The 21,657-nt window shown below is 40.3% G+C and overlaps 1 protein-coding gene across 1 annotated transcript in view; it reads left to right on the plus strand.

The window, feature by feature from the left end:
• PID1 (phosphotyrosine interaction domain containing 1) overlaps positions 1 to 12,914 on the plus strand; it is a 229,204-nt gene extending 216,290 nt beyond the window's left edge. Inside the window, exon 3 of the mRNA XM_014835987.3 lies at positions 7,330 to 12,914. Within this exon, the coding sequence (XP_014691473.1) occupies positions 7,330 to 7,806 (477 nt within the window). The 3' untranslated portion in view covers positions 7,807 to 12,914. The remainder of the gene's footprint in view (positions 1 to 7,329) is intronic.
• Positions 12,915 to 21,657: the final 8,743 nt, after the last annotated feature.

The following is a 21,657-nucleotide window of genomic DNA, read 5'->3' on the forward strand; positions in this document are numbered from 1 at the left end:
GCATGCTATACAGGTTCAAGGTCATCATTAGCATTTTGTTTGTCTTTGCATTGTGGATTGTTAGGTGATTGACACGTGGCTCCATCCCCACTGTTCACAGTGTCTCATGGATTCTCGCTTCTCTGTGACCAGCAAGGAAGGAGTAGATTTCAGCTTGGATCATAAATCTCAGGATTTTGTCCTTTCACTTTTCTCTGAAATGTGCAGGTGGGAGTTAATGGGAGAACAGAAGAGCTTAACTCTGATATTTGGCCCGGGTTAAGAGCTGCTCTTCTTTTTCTCGTGTTGTGTCTTGTAACCCAAAGGCTATTAGGATTCCCAGTTAAGTGTTTTCCATCCTTTGTTCACATAATGTTATTTTATGTCAGCTAGGGAAAGGAAGTCTCCTACAGACAATGAAAGGACACCAAGACCTTTTATATCCTGAGAAGGGCCTCTGGAGAGTCTTTGTTATTAATCTGTCATCCTGGAGAAACCCCACAGTAAACTGAACCAAACTGGGCCTGTGAGGTTATAAAGCTGAGTTTATCCAGCTTGGAAGGTTGAGGACTCCCAGGAAACCAGATGCTTGGGTTCTTACATGATCGACCATCTCATCTCACATCCTTGTTTAGGGGCCCCTGTCATTACACTTTCTATCCAACTGTCCTTTCTAGGATGAGATCAGTCAGGGTCCTAAATAAGGGGTTTTCGTGCCAGAATGAAATGTGGACTGGCCACGAAGAAGAAGGAACAGAATGATGCTGGTTCAGCCAGAAGGACGCGTGTCAGGCAACCAGGGTTTGTTTTGCCACAGATGGGCATGGATTGGTGATTCATGAATGGAGAGCTGGCTGTGGTGTTGGAAAACTCATGGGTGGGAAGGAGAGATTCTGAGGACATGGATCTGTCCTGATCTGATGCTGTTAATGCCGCACACACTCTCGTGGGCCCCTCTACTCCATGGTCTCTATGTATTTTCACACGCTATGCATATTCTCAACTAATTTTTTCAGTTGGATTGGGCAAAGCCCATTCACATGCATTGCAAATGTCTGTGTCTGGGGCATCAATTTATGCCATTGAATGACACATAGGGAAAGACTTTCATTTTTTCTCTGTTTGTTTATTTCTCTCAGAATGATTCATTCCTAATAAATTTCTTGCCCAATACCTGTTTTTGCAACTGTAGAAAAGATGCTGGTATTTACCACATATTTCCAACTGGTTGTTACTCCTCCTGAAGACTCTTCGTGTCATCTTGCAAGTCCCTTTGTTCCAACACCCTGGGAGGTGACGACTTAAAAAAATCTGTCTACCATTTTGAACATTTAGTGACCAATTTAGTGTCTCCGTGTTTTTCGTCTACCCTGTGGCTCTGGAAGATTACAGCTCTTAAGGGTGAGACTCAGAAGGGACTTATTCATCTAGAAAACATTCACCTCTTTCATGGATGGGCAGGATAACAAGATTCTCATTAACCAGACCTGACATCGCTGCACAGCTATGTTGGTGGTGGAACCTCCGGAAGCAGCCTTGCACATTGAGTCCTGTGTTCTTACTCATACGGAAGAAGTGCCCACAGAAGGGTGGGAAAGGAAGTCTCCCACATGAGGAAGACTGTGGCAAGAAGGGATCTCACTATATAAATTCAGAGTAAATCCTTGCAAAAGTGTTGATATAGAAGGATCCAGGGATAACACCCTGTATTTCGGGGTTTCTGTTTATTGAGACACGTGTTCTCTGTGCCCCCATACCCACAAAATGCATGGCTGTGTGCACAGTATAGCTGAAACTTCGGTATTTTGAGAGAATTAATTTTTTAGAAGTTTTTACTCTATTTCCCTTGAAAAGCACGGCGGTAAGGTGCATTTCTATTAAACTGTATAAATTATCATTTTTGTATAAAAAATTAAAGAAGGAAATTCACTTTTTTTTTGTTTAAAGCCTGAATAGTTTTTTTCTATAAAAAAACTTTTCTGTAAGTCAACAGTGTGGTTAATGCCAGACTCTGGAGAGCTTTATGAGAGAATTAGGAAATACACAGGCAGGTAGTAAATAATTGACTTATTGGGGAAAGTGCACAGACAAGAGTTAGGATTCCAGAACACAGGCCATTATGGGTGAAAGCGGGGCTGATTTAAAGAGGTGATTCTGAGGGTAGGCTGTCTTGGTACATAATTTTATCATTTTGCATTCCATTTTTAGGGAACTCTATTCAGATCATTCTTTTCCTATATCTCTTTAAGAAGTGCCAACTTGGGGCTGGCCCAGTGGCATAGCGGTTAAGTTTGCTAGCTCTGCTTCAGCGGCCCTGGACCTAGCACCACTCATCAAGCCACGCACGCTATGGCAGCGCCCCACATAAAATAGAGGAAGATTGGCACAGATGTTAACTTAGGGCTGATCTTCCTCACACACACACACACAAAAGTGCCAACTTGTTAACATCATTCCTTTGTCTTTATGTAATCCCATGAGATTTCAGATAACAGCTCCACAAAACTAATAAAACAAAAGTTTCATTGACTTCCCACTGTTCACCCAGTTGTAACTCTGTATTTTCTATGGACCAGATCCTGTAGGAACCAGGGAGCAGTTGATTCCTGGGACAGTTTAGGAAGGTTTGAGCAGGGTTGGCTCATTTTAACCAGAGTAGACTCAGTCCTGCCAAGGCCTGAGGTGAGCAGACCCTGGTACTATCAAGCAGCAGGACTGGAGAGCTATGACTGGTGAGTCCGCCATTTTCTGGCATTTCAGGCTCGTGTTTGCCGATTCTGTGCTTGTTGGAAGGGCCCGTCTGTCCACTGCAGCCTCTGTGGCCTCCACTGCAAGTCCCAATTGAGAGCAGAAACAGGTTGTGGGTGCCCTGTGAACGTTTGATGGGATTGCTGACCCTTGTCAATATCGCGGTGGAGAGGAGTCGTCACATAATCCACTTTGAGCTCTCCTCCATCTGCAGGCTTAGTAGTACTTTGCAAGATGAAGCTAATGGAATATGCAGGATTAGTACTGGTAAAACATGTTTATGATTCTCTTTCCACAGAAAACTTTTGGAAAGATGCCAAAAGTCTGTGGTTCTTGAGATTAGAATTTATTTTCTTTGATTTTATCTTGAATAGAATATACTTTTTGAGTTTTAGAAAACCTAATATATATTATAAACAGATAATATATATTATATACTAAGTATATATAATATACGTACATATTATATATATATATATTATTTTATTATTTGTACTCCATTTTACCTGAGAATTTTAAAAGCTTTCTGAATCTTACTTTTTGCAGTTATAAAACAAGAATAAATTTTTAAAGAAATGCTTATGCCTGTATGGGCATGGAAAAGAGTGTTATATACAAAAGCACCAGAAGAGAATGCTGTTCATTCTTTGGGAGGACCCAGTGTATCCAGGATGCTCATATAAATCCAAAATTTCTCTTATGGTCCAAAGATGGGAAAAATGAATAAATGGCTGAAAAGTGAGATCAAATGGAAATGGCTCTCTTCCAGTAGCAAAATGGTCCAGGAATTCAACAGGTGTCTTTGTAGGCTGTCTTTTCTAATTCGATTTTCCTCACAAATCATCAAAATGTTCCTGAAGTCCCGTAACTTTGCCATATAAACTATGTAGCCCAGTGTCGCCATCTGACCTAAGGCTCTTGTCTTTAAAATGGGTTAGTGATAATAATATTCCATCCTGACCCATAGGGTTGTCAATAGATTTAATAGGTGCAGCGTGCTTTTTACCTGAAGAGTAGATACAAATATTAGTTATTACTATTCCATGTCTGTGTGGCTTGATTGGGCTGTGGATGTATGAAACAATGATTTGGGACCTTATGTTTGTGGTGTAGTGTGCTATTCAGGTGACATTAGTGAACCTGGGCCACTAAATAAAGATTACTTTCATAGTAAATTTAATCCCAAGAGGTTATGCCTGTGTATTATGTTCTACCTGTCTTTTAAAATTATTTTTATAAATATCTACATATTTATTAAGTAGCTTTTATTTTTGTCTTATTAAACTCTTCGAGCTACTCATCTCTGTTCCATTCTTCTCTCAAGCACACTTCTAAAATAAAACTTTATTTCCCATGAAATCTTTAGTTTTTAGGTAATCAATCTTTAAAAGCGAGGAATACATTTTTTCTTAGATGTCAAAATTTTACTATCATGAAATTACTTACCAGTGGAATGAATCGTCTGCAACTTCTAATAAAGTTCTTTAAACTCATCCTTTAATTATATGGCAGTAGAAGACACTGTATAATTATTTTAAAGTTGTGTATGTGTGTGTGTGTGAGCTTAGAGCAAATCAAAGGAGATTCGCCCCTCAAAAGGACTTTTCTATCAGTATCAACGTCGCTATTTCTAGTTTCAGTGGACAGTAAGAAAGAATACACTTTTACTTCAAAGACTGAAACTAGTTTCTCCCAGTTAGTTTTCAAGGTCCAAACGTAAAGATGTCATAGGAAAGGAATGAAGTACTGATACATGGTGTAACTTGGATGAAACTTGAAATTATTACGCAAAGTGAAAGAAGCCAGACACAAAAGGTCATATATTATATGATTCCCATTATATGAAAATACAGAATAGTAAATCTGTAGAGACAGAAAGCAGATTGGCGGTTGCCAGGGGCTGGAAGAGCAGACCACGGAGAGTGACTGCTTATTGGGCACTGGGGCTTCTTTAGGAGTGATGAAAATATTTTGGAACTAGACAGAGCTGATAGTTATGCAACATTTTGACTCCTAAATACCGCTGAATCATACATTTAAAAATGCTTAATTTTATGTGGTGTGGATTTCACCTCGATTAAAAAAATAATAATAAAGCTGTGAAAAAACAATACAGCTATCATAAAGTGCCATATACAGAAAGCACATTTTCAGTAAGTGTTATAAATCAGGAACCGTGTGCATTTTCTCACAAATCCATCCTTATTATCTGACTCCAATCCAGAGTGACAAGGAGCTGTTCAACCCACTGCCCTCCTTGGAGAGTCTAGGCACTTACATTATCTGCCTGAGTCATTTTCCCTTCAGTCTATTGCCAAGTAGTGTCAGTCTTAGCTCTGTAGTATCGTTCCCATCTGTCTCCTCCTGTCCTTTCCTGCTACCTCCACTCCTAATGCAGGCCACTCCTGCTTTCTGACTTTGTTCTTGCAACAACTTCCTGCCTAAGCATTCTGCTATTCGGCAACCCTCGCCATCCATCTTTCCTCTTGGCATCAGTCAGGTCTTCCAAGTTTACAGCCTCGGTCAAATTTTAGCATTCTGAGGACCCTGGACCTTCAGTGGCATTCCAGCAGGAGCAGAGAAGGCCCTTCTCCTCAGACTGCATGCAGGACCAGCCCCAAAGTTCAGTCTATTTTCATCCAGTGGTCACAGACCCTGTCTTCTCTCCGGGGCTGTCTTGCACCACGGCCTAATGTGTGGTCAGCCCAAAGTGGCCTATTTCCTCAAGCAGGTGGGGGCTTGCCCGTGGCAGCCCTGTCTTTCTGCTCTCTCCTCTTCTCATCACCTTGGCTTGCTGGGCTCCTGCCTGGCTTTTGAGGTTTCAATGACTTGAAATCTAATGACCCTCGTCCCTGAGGCCTTCCACCAGCGGGGTGCCATGATCACTCCTTCCACCAAATGCTCAGAGTACCTTGGGGTACCTCTTGCCTGTCCTTTTCACGGTCTGCCTTCCATCACAGTTATATCTGTGTATTTGCACAGGGTTAGCGATGTGTCCAGAATCACCCACCTGCTGAACTGTGGAGCTAGGATTTAAATCTCAGCTTGGCCTGCCACGAAGACTGCACTCTGAACAGATATCCAATGGCTTGCTTCCTATTGCTTTTTGGACCTCTCCATCTCTACCCTCCCCATCCCCCATGCCCACCTGGCACTTTGCCATTGGGTATAATAGGTTCCCAGTAAATATTTCTAGAATGTGCAGCACTTGTGCCTCCTAGGGAAGAAGTTATCTTTTTAAAGGGACTATCCAGTTAACTCTTGGTTTAAGAGATAAACAAAGCACAAAAAGATGCAATAGTTCTCAACTTTCATGTTCTGAATTTTTTGTACCTTCGTAATCCCACTAAACGTAAACACTGATTTGGAATCACTGTGGTCAAATGTCCTTTCTCAGTTCTCACCATTTCCATGGACCTTTTTCTGGTCTTTTCCTCCTCAAGTTCGTAGTAATTACATCTGTGCCACTAATTTTGAACCTAATTATATACTATTTTGTGTGATTTCTAATTTATGCATTTCCATAATGTCTGTGCCCCAGTGGTAGATGTTCTGTCCATTTGGAAGAATGAAAAAAAAAATGGAAGAATGAAAATCCCTTTTTGGTATATCATAAACAAGTTTTTAAAAAGACACTATTTGAAGCACTTGGAATTATTTTTCTTAGTTTCAGTACTGCTCATCTAGCTATTTGATAAGCTAACATTTTAGTCTTAACTTATCTGTAGATCTTTCATTTATTATCACTATTATCAGATGCACATCAGTTCAAAAATTGTTTAGGTTACAAAACAACTGGGCATTGCTGTGTTTTGTGGGTTTTTTTCTTTTTTTGAGGAAGACTGGTCCTGAGCTAACATCCGTGCCCATCTTCCTCTACTTTATATGTGGGACGCCTGCCACAGCATGGCTTGACAAGCAGTGAATAGGTCCGCACCCGGGATCCAAACCCACGAACCCCAGGCTGCCGAAGTGGAACATGCGCACTTAACTGCTGCATCACCGGGCCAGACCCTGGGCGTTGCTGTGTTTTTAAAAAGTCTCTTAGAGGGAAAACAATCATGTTTTAGGCCATAATTTAGAAAGAACAGTTTTTGCATCTGTGGCATTTGCTAGAAGCAAGCAGCTTAAGTGAAATCAAGTATTGAGAGATTTGGGAAAAGAACCAGGCTAAGAGAGAATTTAATAAAGATTTTATTTTTCAGATGCAGTGTCCTTTTGACTCCTTCCTGTCATTAAATTCTGGGTGTGTTTGGTTGAAAATAAGCTTTGAGTGGCTTTTTGATTTCCCCAAAATGCTAAATTATGTAAAAGATCCTTCTAATTTGAGTTTTAAAAAAGGGGTTAGGGAGAGGGAGAGTAGTTCTCTAGAAATTAGATTTTTAAAATCCAACTCTATTCAAAGAATTTCAATACCTTTGCCAAGTGGGACACTTGTTAGGGACAAAAGGTAGAAATTCTGTTGACAATTATTCCTTTAGCAAGCAAGAAAGAAGTCTCTTCACTCTCCCAGGGTGATCAGTTGAGAACATCTGAATGAACAATTAGAATGAAGGGCCTACTGTTGACCTCTCCTGCTTTCTTTGTCTCTTCCCTCTGCAGGTTACCTATCTGGGTAAAGTTCCCACCACAGGCATGCAGTTTTTGTCAGGCTGCACAGAAAAGCCAGTCATTGAGCTCTGGAAGAAGCACACACTAGCCCGAGAAGATGTCTTCCCAGCCAATGCTCTCCTGGAGATCCGACCATTCCAAGTGTGGCTCCATCACCTTGACCACAAAGGTGAGGCCACGGTGCACATGGATACCTTCCAGGTGGCCCGCATCGCTTACTGCACAGCCGACCACAACGTGAGCCCCAACATCTTCGCCTGGGTTTACAGGGAGATCAATGATGACCTGTCCTACCAAATGGACTGCCACGCTGTCGAATGCGAGAGCAAGCTCGAGGCCAAGAAGTTGGCCCATGCCATGATGGAGGCCTTCAGGAAGACTTTCCACAGTATGAAGAGTGATGGCCGGATCCACAGGAACAGCTCCTCCGAAGAGGTTTCCCAGGAATTGGAATCCGATGATGGCTGACTGAACTTAGGATGCTTCAGCAAAGGCAGCATTGGTCAAGGAATTCCAGATGATAGGTGAATAAGCAACGATTCAAATTTGGGATGAAAAGACTGCCAAACTATTGGCCGACCAAGCTTTTTAAATTCAGAAGAGCAATTCTAAATCTAAAGAAATGTATTATTAAAGTAATTACATTACATTGAAATCTGCTGCTGCTGTGACTGTGAGGAGGGGGGGGAATGTGGATGGGGAGGAAAGTTCTAGATTCTCTCTCTTCTTTTTTTCTTTTTCTCATTTCCCAATGCCTCCCGTAGGAGATCTCCAGGCTGATTTTCACCTCTCAGGCAAATACACTGCGGCTGTTATTTGATGGACCATTCCGATTTGCCTTATGAAACCCAACAAGAATGTTAGATGCACCTGTAGGATCCCTAGTCGTGGGGGGTAGGTGGAGAGTGCTGATGCCGGCACGGAGGCCTCAGGGCTAAAGGAACACCTCAGGCTGACCTTGAGAGCTCTTCTCCCACGGCATGGTTCAGATTGTCTCCTCAGTAAGCAAATCAGCACAGCCTTTATCAAGCTTTACAACTAACAACCTGAAAGTTGGCAGTTAATTCACAGTTTAAGATAATGCTTTTATTCACATGAATATATCAAGTAGTACTCTCTTATTGTATTCACGTCATCTATTTTCTTAGAATACTTGCAACTACTAATAACCCCTTCCCTCCTCCACTGCATCCACCCTCTTTCCCCTTCCAAGCCATGCTGACATCCCTATGGGGATGGATTCTCAGTGTACACTGCAGGACACCAAAAGGGAAGAAAATGACCAAGCAGATGAAATACACTATCAAAGAAGGTAGGACTTTCAAACAACCACCACCACAACAGAAACCTTGGAAAAAGGGAATGAGTTATCAGCAAGTGAACAAACCCCGTGGAGGCTGTCCTTTCATCACCCCTGATTTATGGTAACTTTTGTAGTAGATGGTCCTATCTGATGAACCTTTCCTGGCAAGCTTCAGATATGATTTGCTATCACCAAGGAAGCCTTGCCCCCGTCACTCAACATTGCACTCAAATAGGGAATGAGTTATATAAACTTGGCTCATCTACAGAAACTGTGTCTATCTTAATCTAAAGGGTGAATCTGACCTTGTTAACCTGAAATTGTGATCTCCTAGGGTCAGAATTGCCAGTTTGTTCACTGTTTCTAATGAGAAGTTCTTGCTAAGAGAGCCTGAGATTTCTCAGTTTCACGGATCTTTAAATATCATCAACGCAAAGAGTCAACATTGAATGAAATTGCAAGTATTGGTTAAAATACATTTAAGGCCGAGAGCATATCGCTAGTTTTCCAGGTAATGCTGCTCCTTCTTTGAAGTCTGCTTTTAATCCTGGTCGTGTTAGGGCCGCTGGGGCGCCTTACAGAAGCCTTACATGAGAGCTAATTGAATCAGGAGAGCAGTGGTGTTGGCGTTTTGGTCTGTGCATCTATGTGTCGGTGTATGCGTTTGTATGTGTGTACGTGTGCCCCCTGTGTGTGGGTCCAGTTTTAAGGCATGTAGAATAAGCATGGAGTCATACTGAGGAGAATTAGCCTCTTGGAGATATGCTTGCTGCTTTACCACACATGTAAACTATTCTTTAGCGTAAATGCATTCATTCTTTAATAAAAAATATGTTTGCATTAATAAAGCCGAAGAGTTTCATACTTTATGTCTTTACTTTTTTAAATAATGGAAAACTGAAGGACAAAATAGAGCAAATTGAGTCAATAGGGAATCCTATCGAAAAATTTGTTAAAACCGTATCATAAAGAACCCGTTCCTTGGTTGTGTTTTAAAAATCTTGTTTTAGTTTCTAATGCTTAAGTTATATGTATATATATATATTTTTTTCTTCGAGGAAGATTAGCCCTGAGCTAACATCCGCCGCCACTCCTCCTCTTTTTACTGAGGAAGACTGGCCCTGAGCTCACATCCGTGCCCATCTTCCTCTACTTTATTTGTGGGATGCCTGCCCCAGCATGGCTTGACAAGTGTTGTGTAGATCCGCGCCTGGGATCTGAACCGGCGAACCCCCAGCCACCAAAGCAGAGCGTGCAAACTTAACCACTACACCACTGGGCCAGCCCTTAATGCTTAATTTGTATTTAATTACTGCTCCTTAACTGAGATGCTAGCATGTCAACAGTTGAAATAGTTATTTAGTGTGGTGGACGTATTTCAAGGGAGAGTCTTCTGGAACATTTTGCAAAGGATTGCTATTTATAAAATCTCACATAAGTCTTGGGAGAATCTGCACTGAAATCTTGGAAGGTAAACACCGAATGATTCCTTCTGACAGGACTGGTTAAAAATGCCTCCTCCAGGCCATGATTTCTCAGAACAGCCCCATTAATCAGGCAAGGCAGGTGGCCATGGGGCCTGCGTGTCTCGAGCAATGCCCTTCATGGGATCAGTAACAAGCAGAAAGGCTTCTGAAGAGAAAATAAGGTTCCTGCTAAGGAGAGGAACACAGGGAAGAATTGCTGCCTAACTCCTTTGATGAAAATGGCATTTTCTCTAGTCAAACTTTTCTCAATTTCGGTTTCACTCCGTTGTCCTTGAATATGCTTCCAAGAGGGGGGCTAAAAAAGAAAGAACCCAGCCAGCATATATTTCAAAACAATGCCGTTTTCCTCTCTCAGTAAAAGTTGAATCCCAAGTGCACACTTTTATTGCAGAAAGCATTTGCTGGTGCTTTTTCAGAGTACTCAGTGTGACATGCTAAGTCATTGGCTCTGAGAATATTGGCGAGAACTTTGTCTTGAGATGATTAGTAAGCAAGTTAAAGATAAATCCACAACGACATCTTTCACATAGCTAATGAAGTCTTTTGGGACAGCCAATACTAATTCCCCTCAGAGGGATGATTCAGACTTGCGTTATTTTTTTTAATGCTTTGTTCTCACTCTTTCTATACTATACATTCTATGCTGGTGGTCACAAAGCACTTTTGTGTATATTAACTCATATGCCCCTCAGAAGGATCCTGTAGGTGGGTGTGGCAGTTACTATAGAGATGAGGAAACTGAGGCTCAGAGAGGTTACCCAACTTGGCGTAGGCAGCACAGCCAGGATGCGTTTGCTGGAGACTAGAACCATCTGACTTCCAGTCCAGGGCTGTTCCTTTGTGTAGGCAAGATTCACCTCTTTGAGATTTTTTATTTCCATTCTTCTTAAAACCCTCTAGCTTATTTTAAATGAGCATACTAAACCACTATAAATAAACATCCTTTGCTATTCATTTTGATAGCAATAGAAGGAGTTTTAAAAGCAAACAAAGGCCAAAGAAAGATTATTTGAGCACAAATAACATAATAGGAGATTTTGCTTAAGTATTTGACTCTGTTCAAAGGACAAAATACTCTGTATACCCTTACAGAACCAAGATTTTTTTTTTCCCCTTCAGGACATGTGAAAACTCTGAATCAGATCTTTCTATTACAGGCTTCTATAGCATCCTGTAATTTCCTGTAATTGCCATTCATTGCAGTTTTCAATTATATATTTATTTGTATAATTATGTAAATATCTGTTTAGGGGGTGTAAGTGTCTTTAGGATGGAGATTGTGTCCCTTTTATTCAGATTTTATTCCCAGCTTATCACAAGGCACCTGGGCGAACTCAGTAAGTTTCTGTTAGCAGGATGGATGGAGGGATAGAACGATAGAAGGAAAAATCACTATGTGAGTCTTTGATTTGCAAGTTCTAGCACAGAATCCTGTAACCCTGGAGGGAACTCTAGAGACTCTCTTGCCCACTTTTGCTAAAGGTGAACAAATGGCTTTTTAATCAAGAAAAACATCGTCTCTTACCTAATTCCAGAAAGAAGAAAAATAGAAGAATAATGTTCGATGTAAGCTGTGTGATGGAAATAGAACCAACATTATTCCAAGGAAATAGGCAGATAATGTATTTCCAGGTATCTGCATTTAATAGATTACAGAATTCTTGTCATGCATTTGTTTCTCTTTATTTCTATCACTGAATAAGAAGAGAGAAAGAGAGAGTGATGGGGAGGGCATTTTTATTTTCTGACAGTATGAAGCTTGTAAATTATACTGGTTTTTCCCCAAGTTTATATTTCAGAAAACATTTTTTTCCTTTGTCCTCTCTTTTGCTTTTTTCTCCTTTTCCTTCCCTCCTCTTCTTTCCCCTTTCCTCCTTCAACTATTTAATTATTTACATGACACCATTGCAGACTTTCTCTGATTTTAGTGGGAAGAGCATATATGCTCTGAATCTGAGATCACATAATCCATTGCCATGAAATTTGACGAGACTTTTGAACACTGCTGATTGTCCTAAATTGCTCTCATTTATTATTATCATTTTTTAGTCAGATGGGACATGATGACTCTTTAATTTAATTCTTCATAGCTTACTATTTCTTAAGCATTCCAAAAATGTGTGTTATCATCTTATCTCCTGATATACCCTAGACTAAACTGGAGTGAAGGTGGAAATTTCCATAATTGTCTAATTCTTATTGACCCTCAAGAAACTTTCCTGTTAGATGCCAAAATTCGGCTTTTGGAGTAACTTTATGGGATCCATGGTTCAACTTAAGAACTTTGGCCGCTCCTTCTGAAAGAGGTGCCAGCTGATAATCACCAGAAAAGAACTATGTATGATGCATAAACCCAAGCTCTGAAAGAAAAATAACTGGATAAGTAAAAGGGAATTGCTAAGAGGAAGAAAAATCTAAACCATCTTATTTTGAACATTTACAAATACGCTGTATTTGTTGAAAATGAACCTAAGAAGTGGTCTTCTGCGCTTAAGCAAAGCTGACGTTCACAGATTTGGAGAAAATATTTCTTTTGGAATGTCCTGGTAAAATTACCTTGGGTTTGGTTGTGCACCCGAAATCGATCATTCAAAAATAATCTGAATAGTTTTTATTTGAGAATTTATGGCTTTTACTTAAAAACATTTTCAAGTTCCTATTAAGTTTTCAATAGGTTGGCTTAGAGGACACTGTAAGAAGGTACTGATGTGATCTGAAGATGGGATTGCTGAAGTATTGCACATATTTTCAATCCTTGCATAATAAATTACCAATAATTATCTATATTTTCATGTCTATATCTTCATTTAACAATGATTTTCTTAATAAAAATGTTTTCATCCCCTTACCTAAAACTACATGTTAGACTGAGGCTGGGTCATTTGAAAACATTATAAAATTTGTGAATAAAATAATACATGGGACCTGCTTGATTTCAAACCTGTCATTATGTGGCCTTGTGGCCTTGGTTACCATTCTAGAATGTTCTTTGTCTTTTGGGGGCAAAGCTTAAGAGAAACATTTAAGGAAACACCCACTTGGAAGGAAGAACCAAGAGTTGACTCCATTCCAAGGTCACTTTTTAATGTAAATTTAGGATCAACCAAGACCATGGTTCATTATAGGTCTGAACACAGTGGTTCTGATTCCAATTTTGCACAGCAAACAAAATCCAGTAGTAAATTTCATTATGTTCATAATTGGATTATCTTCATGTAGATGCTATTACGGATATAAAAACATTTTAATTGGTGGCTTAAAATGGAATTAGACTTTTAATTCAGCCTTTTGCCAAATTATCTTATTGCCTTTCTCTATTTTAATTGTAACAGCTTTTCTCAGAATTTAGTATTGCACTTTTGGAAATTAGTACAGTAAAACCTCATTAATTTAGATAAAACTAATTAGGAGTTTGTGGGTTTGGCCTTGAAAAGCTCAAGTTTTATGCTTATTTTTAATAAGCAAATAAATAGGATGAATAATGTTGTTATTGAAAGTGTTTACCTACTTAGGAAACGCTGCTTCCGCGTATTAAAATAACAGTTACTAGACATAATGTAATTTCAGCAGAAGCAGAAGCTGGTACAATTGAAATTGAGGCTTTGATGTGCTGGTTTCTAGCCATTCTTCCTTATTTATTAAAATCGGTTCTCCACTAAGCAACAGATGGTTAATGCAATTCTAGAATTCAGAGCCCTTGAAAGAAATAAAATTCCTTTTCTTTCAAAATACTCACCATTTACATACATCTTTACTTTCCATTAGTATAAATGTTTGCTGTTACTAACCATAAGCCCCCCCTCAAAAAAAAAACCTAAAGTAATTAACTTTTCCTGATTCTCACAGAAACATTGTTATCAAAATAATTGAAATTGAAATTATTTTCTGATCTTCAAGCTTTAGTAATTTTCTCTTTGCTACAATTTTCTTTTTTTAATTTTCAAGACTAAATTATTGTGGATCACCTTAAGAAGCTCAGTAACTCATCGAGGTCATATAATAAGTCAATTGTGATGAATTATGTTTAGTGGTCTGGTTAATATTTAAAGTTGAACATTTTACAATTGTTCAGATCTGTGAATGTGTTTGTGATTTGCAGTGATCCACTACCAAGTAATCTGGTCACCATGTTAGCTCCATCCGAATGGTGTGTGAAATGCTGAGGGTGACTGGACACAGAGTGGAGTCCTGCCCAGGAGCATGTGATAGACGGGACCAGGCAGGCAGCATTGCAAACCAGCCTCTGCTCCTCTAGCAGAGCGTGTGGCTTGGCATGGGGGAGTGGTGTCAGTCCAGAGGAAGAGGCACCTCTTAGCAATCCATCAGCCAAGAGAGATGTCTTTGTGTAATTATCTTCCCAGAAGGTAGATAATTTTTCTATCTGGGTAGAAGCTTTCTCTACAATTCACCTTAAAATAGCAGCCATGAGTTTTACCCATATGTTGGCTTCTAATGTATTTTTTCAGACCCATGAAATATCAAACGCTGGACACTTTTCAAAACAAAACATTTTACAAAACAAAAGACGGCTCATGAGGACCACCAGTGACCTCCGAGGGATCATCAGTAGCTCTTAAGATCACATTTTGGAGAAAAGTCGTCAGATCTAAAGTTACCTAACTTTTAGACTCAGAATTGAAACAGTTGTGAGCTTTGGGTCATCATATTCTAAGTGATATTGTATGAAAAGTCGTATATTAAAGAATCAAAATCATTGTTTCCTTATAGCCATTTCTTCTCTGTTACTCTTGAAGGAAAGGTGTGAGGCATCCCACACATTAGGCAGCCTCAGAAAAATGGAAGAAAAATTAGTTCTGGTTTACCCCAGGGATGCTAGAAAGCCCTGGAACATGAAGGTCAAACCTGGCACATTCTCATTCCCTGAGATGGACCTCCAAGATATCTTTCTTCTTCTATCTCCACCCTACCATTGACACAAGCCTTCCCCATGCCTGGAGTGTCATGGCAGGCGTGGGCTGACGTCAAAGAAGAGCAGCTCCCAAAGAAAGGAGGAAAGAGCCATGTGTCACCCACAATTTGCTTCAGTCAGACAGCTCTGTGCCCTCAGATCACTTCTACAAAATGCCTCCTGAGAGCCCTACATCCCTCAAAGGCCATAGGAACAGAAAGTTCTCTGGGTTACTCTTCTGTTTCCAGGCAAGGAAAGAATACTTTCTTATCTGAACACAGAATCTCCAGCCCCACCACTCTTCAAGGTCAGAGCTCCTATTGTTCTGAAACTCAGATTTTATCATGCCTGACTTTTGCTTCAAATCTTTTCATGACCTCCTCCTTGTCTGGAGGAGAAACTAATTAATGTCCTCTTCCCTTAGTTTTATATGCTAGTATGATAAACAAGCTTCTTCGCAAGCTGGCTCTCACCTACTATTCCAGGCTCAAGTTTAAATTCTTATTCAGTGTTGCCCCTGGCAAAGAACTTAACATCTTGGGCCTCAGTTTCCTTATCAGTAAAATGAGAATAATAGATGCCTAACTCACAGAGCTGCAATGAGAGTTAAACGAGTAAATATCTGTGAAGCACTTAGCCCAGGTCTGGCCTTGCAAGTGTTCAGTTAATGCTGCTGTTTTGAGGGTTTCGTTTTCACCTCTCACTCCTCCACAGGGACCTGTTGGATAGCCCAAACAGTTCTTTGCAATTCACCAAAAGGGCCAGACTCTGGGCCTTGGCACGCCCTGCTCCTGTGTCACATAATACTCCCCTCTTTGCTGATTCAGCTCCTTCTTCCAGGCTCTACAGACTTGTGAAGACAGCTCCATCACTGTCTTGACATGAGGCTGGGATTTGCTTTTAAGGCTTCCTCACCCCTGACCTGAGAGCTTCCAGAGCAATACTGTCCTACAGATCTATATCGCGAGCCATGTGGGTAATTTAAAATTTTCTAGCAGCCAAATTAAAAAATTTAAAAGAAACAGGGAAATTAATTTTCATAATACACTTTAGCCCCAAAACCTAAAATATTGTCATTTCAACACGTAATCAGTGTATAATGTGTTAATGAGATATTTCACCTTCTTGTATACAGTCTTTGATATTTGGTATATATTTTACACTCTGCAATACATAAGTGCTCCATAGCCAGATCTGACCAGTGCTACTGCAAGAGACTGCACAGTCCAAGAGTGAGAACCGTGGATGGGTCCCCTCTGTATCCACAGAGCCCGTCTCAGTGACTGAGATATAAAGGGACTCATAAATGCTTATTTAATGAAGAAAATGGTGAACACGGACAACTCCTTCTGGGATGTATCAGTTTGCTAGGGCTGCTATAACAAACCACCACAAACTGGGTGATTTAAACAACTGTGGCCTCACAGTTCTGGAAGCTAGGAGGCTGAGATCAAGGTGTTCGCAGGGTTGGTTCCTTCTGAGGCTGTGAGTGAACATCTATTCAACGCCCTCTGGCGGTTTCCTGGCCATCTTTGGTGTTCCTTGGCTTCTATGCCATCATCTTGCTCTCTGTCTTCATGTTCACATGGCCTTCTCTCTCTGTGTGTGCATGTCTGTCTGTCTCCAAATTTCTCCCTTTTATAAGCACACCAGTCATATTGGATTAGGACCTCATCTTCACTAATTACATGTGCAATGACCCTATTTCCAAATAAGGTCACATTCTGAGATACTGGATGCTGGGGATTAGGACTTCAACATATGAATTTGAGTGGTTGGTTGGCGGACACAATTCGTCCCATGATGATACAGCAGGTAGTAAGATTGCGCTCATGGCTTGGAGGGGCAGAACAGGGCTTCATTTCAGATTGTTCAACTCCAAATTCAACACTTCCCCTGCTCCTGCCCCTGTGGGAAGCCCTCTTTGTCTGGGCTTAGTTTCTCTTGACCAACCAGGGTTGTGGTTGGGTTATCAAGGACAAAACAGACAGTTCTTTGAAGTATATTTTCATTTAAATTTTTTTAATTTCCTTGCAAAATAAAATTAACATGGTTCTTAAGTACACACACCTTTTAAGGAAATGAAATTCCCCTGAATTTGCCTTCTCCCATCTTCCATTTCTCTATCACTACTGTTTCCTTTTATTGTGTTGGTGTCTGGTAATCTCTGGTTTGGGTTGTTTTCTGAGGGAAATGAGATTATAAGGGAAAAGCAGTTTGAGAACTAAAAAATAAGGAGATTTGAAGAAGGCAGCATGGCCCTTTCTGTGTGTGACAACATTAGCCAACTCTTAGGACCAAGTTTTCCAAGCTGGGCCAACCCTGGTCTAAGCCAATGGCCACAACTCCCCTCATGGAGTCCCTTGTGCTTTTCCTTGGGAACTGGTGTTTTTCACGCTTCTCAGTGTGATTCAACTAAAATCTCCACATCATAAGGAGAAGAAGCCTTTGAAGGCCAGAATTTGGGATTTGCCAATAACCCAGGGATTGTGGTGCATTTCTGCGTCTGCAGCTCCAGATCCTGTGGTTGCATCTTACTTGGTCTTGTAAGCATGTGCTCTGTGCCACACTGAAGAATCAGATTCCTCTGCCTCCTTCTGGAAGAACATCTTTCCCCAGCACTTAAAACGTAGCTTCAATGCCACTCTGTTAAGATAAGCTCGTACCAGTATGCGACTGGCCAGCAACCAAAGAACTTCTGTGCAGCTGGGAGAATTTATTACTAAAACTTATTTTCCAGGCTGATTATTCGATTCTTTCTTTTAAAGGTCAGACTTTGTTATATTATGATTAAAGATTCCTTTTTATAAATTGCCTTTTTCTCCGCAGTGGGCTACCATCAGAGGGCTTGGAAAACGTTTTCTTTCTTCTTTTCTCTGAAAAATTAATGAGGCTTGCAATTCCTTTCAACTTAATAGTTTTGGTAGTGCAAAAGTTTCTCTTTGTTTTTAGGCAAATCCAACTGACACTATTATATAGCTAGTCTCTATTGGTGGCTGTCTTAGGAGATATTTAAGCATTAGGACATGGGATTTGAAGCACTATGTTCTAGGCTTTCTTTTTTAGGCCTAGAATATTCTAGAAAAGGAACTCAGGAAACATATTTGCAAGTTCTTCCTGAATGTTCCTGGACAGACAGGTGCAAGATGGTGATTAACAAGTGATTTAATTCATGTTCAACTTTTGTCCTTTGTCCTTTGGTTGCTGCATGGACTCCACCAAGGGAAGGAGGTGAGGGTGGAAGTTAAAGAGAGAAGAGGATTTTGAAGGAACCAAAGTAATAAGAGCTAATAATTTTGAGCATATACAAGGTGCAAGACACTTTAAATACATCATCTCATTTAATCCTCACAGAATCCTATGTGGTCAGAATTATTATTCCCACATTACAGATGAAGAGTTGATTTTGAAAAAGTTTAAGAAAGTTGCCTGAAGCCCACAATTTCTAGGAAGCAGAGCTAAGACTGTATTCATGACACTCTAATCCCAAAGCCTATGATTTACGGACATGCTCCAAGGGCACACTCCCAAATCACTCCCATCCTGCCACAGTCCAACCCAGTGACCTTTGGGTCTCCCAGATTGGATCCGAAAGTTTATCAACAGATCAGAGTGCTTCATGCTCATGTCCAGCTGAGAGAGAACACAGTGAACATCTGTGCAGTTGTTGATGGGCCAGCCAAGAGCAACTTTTCACAGCGTCAACCTCAACAGTTGTGCTTCCAGTGAGCTCCAGAATAGCTCATCCCCAATAGGGCCCCTCTTCACAACAGCACAATACATAACTTCCTCTGAAAGATTTTTTATCGTTTTTTTTGGGTCCCTCCCCTGGCACTCAAGTGTATTTCCCTGGTCCAATCAGGAAATACATTTCATTCCTCCTTTCCGTCTATCCACATCGAAAATCTGAACCTTGAGCCTTAATCGTATGAGATTTAAATGAGATAAAAATGAAAGAAACATTTATTGAGGGCTTACCATGTATCAGACTTTAAGTTTTCTACTGGAATTTTCTAATTTTATGCTTCGCAAAACCCATATGCAGAGGCCACTCTTATTATCCTTATTTTATACTTGAGGGATGTTAAGTTTAGAGAGGTATTAGCTAAATGTCACCACCCTGGGGAGGCAGTTTGACTCCTGAGCCTCCATGTCTCACTGAGCCTCTCAAGTGAGTAAAGGTTCTTGACCCAGTGCCTTGGACAGGCATGCTCAACCCAGACAAGTCACAAAGATGTTTCTGCAGCCTTGCTCTCTCGTAGGCCACTCCTATGAAGCCAGCATCTTTCTTCCTGGTAAAATAAATTACATCTGGGAGCCCACTTCAAAGCTTTCATTCTTCAAGGACGGAAGAAAGAGGAAAAAGATCTACCAATGTTTGGGCCTCTCTACATACCACCTATTTTAATACGAGGTGGTGTTAAAGTATTTCCAGATGAAAATACTGAGACCCAGAGAGATTAAATGATTTCTCCCACTTTACCTAAAGGTAGATTGAGACTCAAGATACTCATCCCAATTTTTTGTTTGGTGGACATCTTCTATGACCCCCCGGAGATTATCTCTAAATTATTAGGTTATGGGTGTCTAATATACACTATTCTTTTTATGTTTCCTTAAAATTTTTATTTCTCATCCAGGAGTTCAATACTGGAAATGCGGAATCCATCATGAATCAGAAGTCTAGGGTCAGGAGCTGCCATATGTATACCGTGTTTGGTGCTACTATCCAAATAACTAGAATATATAAAAAGAAAAAAAATACTAAATGCTGAAACTGTAATGAGCACAGTTGGATCTTAACAATTGGATCTTTGATTGTTTCCCGGACTCTGTCATTATTATAAAGGTGTCATTTCACGCACTGCCATTTAATCAAACATACATTTACTCCAATGACCCTTGAATGGTATAATTCTAATTTTTATAACTTCACTCAAAATGTAAGCCATTGTATCATAATTATTGTTCAGTGTGTAAAACCCTACAATTTTCAAGGCCTATTATATCTATCTGCCATCAACATTTTTGTACATATCAGCCTGAGAATGCACTCCTGTTCTTTAGTATTATCTCCTTGTCATTATTTCATCTTTTGTTTCCCAATTTTAAGTGAGAAGGTTGATAGTTACAACCAGATTGTTATTCCAGGGGGAGATAACACAGCTCCGGCTTTATTTTGTGCCATTCTTTTCTATAACTTGATTTCATAATCTAAGAAAACATGTTTACAATAGAGAAGAAACTAGTAGTTTCAATAAATCATTGGGTCGAGGGTGACCTTCTCATGTTGATGTGATCAGGGAATGATGGTTGCTTCCCAAATTTTCCTCATATTTGCTAAAGAACACATAATAATATGATTACATATTTTCCTATATATATATATATATATAATTATATGCATATATATGTGATTCATTTAAGGATTACTTCTGTTGCTCTCTAATTTTTGGAAAAAAATACAAACATAATGTTGATTTCCCTGGTGGAAATTTTTCCCAGAAGGACACAATATGGTATGAAATATTCACTAACAGCAGGTAATGTACAAAGCCATTTCTACTGAAAAATATACCATCTGGAAAATAAAAAAAATTTGTGCAAATGCATGTCAGTATGATTGTGTTATCCCCGATGAATGGTGGGGGTAATTGCATCATCGAAGCAGTTTTTTAGTAGGAAATGAGAGAGCCTTTGGAGAGAACTCTTATGGCTAGTCTTCGGTTAAATTTGCTGGCCACTGCTTCGCGCAGAGAGACTGAACCAAGACCATGCTCCTGTTTCTATGTGATGAATACAATGCAGGAAGAGGGATGGTGGGAGACTTGAGTCTTCATATGACTGAGGAAAGTTATCCTTAAATAAACCCATGATGAGCCGACTCACAGCCCTATTGTTCCCTGTACCTCAGTGTCCTGATCATTCCTCATATACTCACACCACTGGCCTTTGCATGTGTTGTTCCCTCTGCCTGGAACACTGCCAACTCCCTGTCCTCAGTCCCTCAATCTTAAACCCAACCCCTATGGCGTAGGTAATATGTTTTCAGCCATTAAAGGAGTGGTCGAGAGTCCCACATTGAATTCTACTTGTGTAGCACCATGAATATTTGCTGCCTAGCACTTATCATAGTTCTAATTGTGCTGCCCTGCTAGATTGTAAGTTCCCTATGTGCCTACCACAATGCCTACCACTTAGACAGGACCCATGAATAGTTTCTGAATGAATTAATGACTTGGCTTTAGCGTAGCGATGAGTGTGGCCTTGGACCACCCTCCTGAGGTTCACCACTAGTTTCGCTGAGCAGCCGTGGCTGGGTTGGTGAGACGGCATGCTTTGCTGGCTGCCTTCAAGCATGGTCGGTGACCGTGGAACAGAGATTTCATCTGTATGAAACTCTCTGGGCTGTGTGGGGATCAAAGTCTGAGGGGTTAGAACAACTGATTCCTTAATCAACAGAGTCAGAATGACTTCAAAGAGATTCCTTCATGGGAAAGATTGGGCAAGAGTGCAGAGGAAGGTCAAAGCCTGGATGGAGGAGACGCTAAATCTTCTGTTCTGATTTTATGAAGCTCTGTTTCTACCACATTGCAAATGTTTCCAGTTTAGTTACAGGC

This window comes from Equus asinus, chromosome 19 (assembly GCF_041296235.1).
Source record: "Equus asinus isolate D_3611 breed Donkey chromosome 19, EquAss-T2T_v2, whole genome shotgun sequence".
NCBI lineage: Eukaryota > Metazoa > Chordata > Mammalia > Perissodactyla > Equidae > Equus > Equus asinus.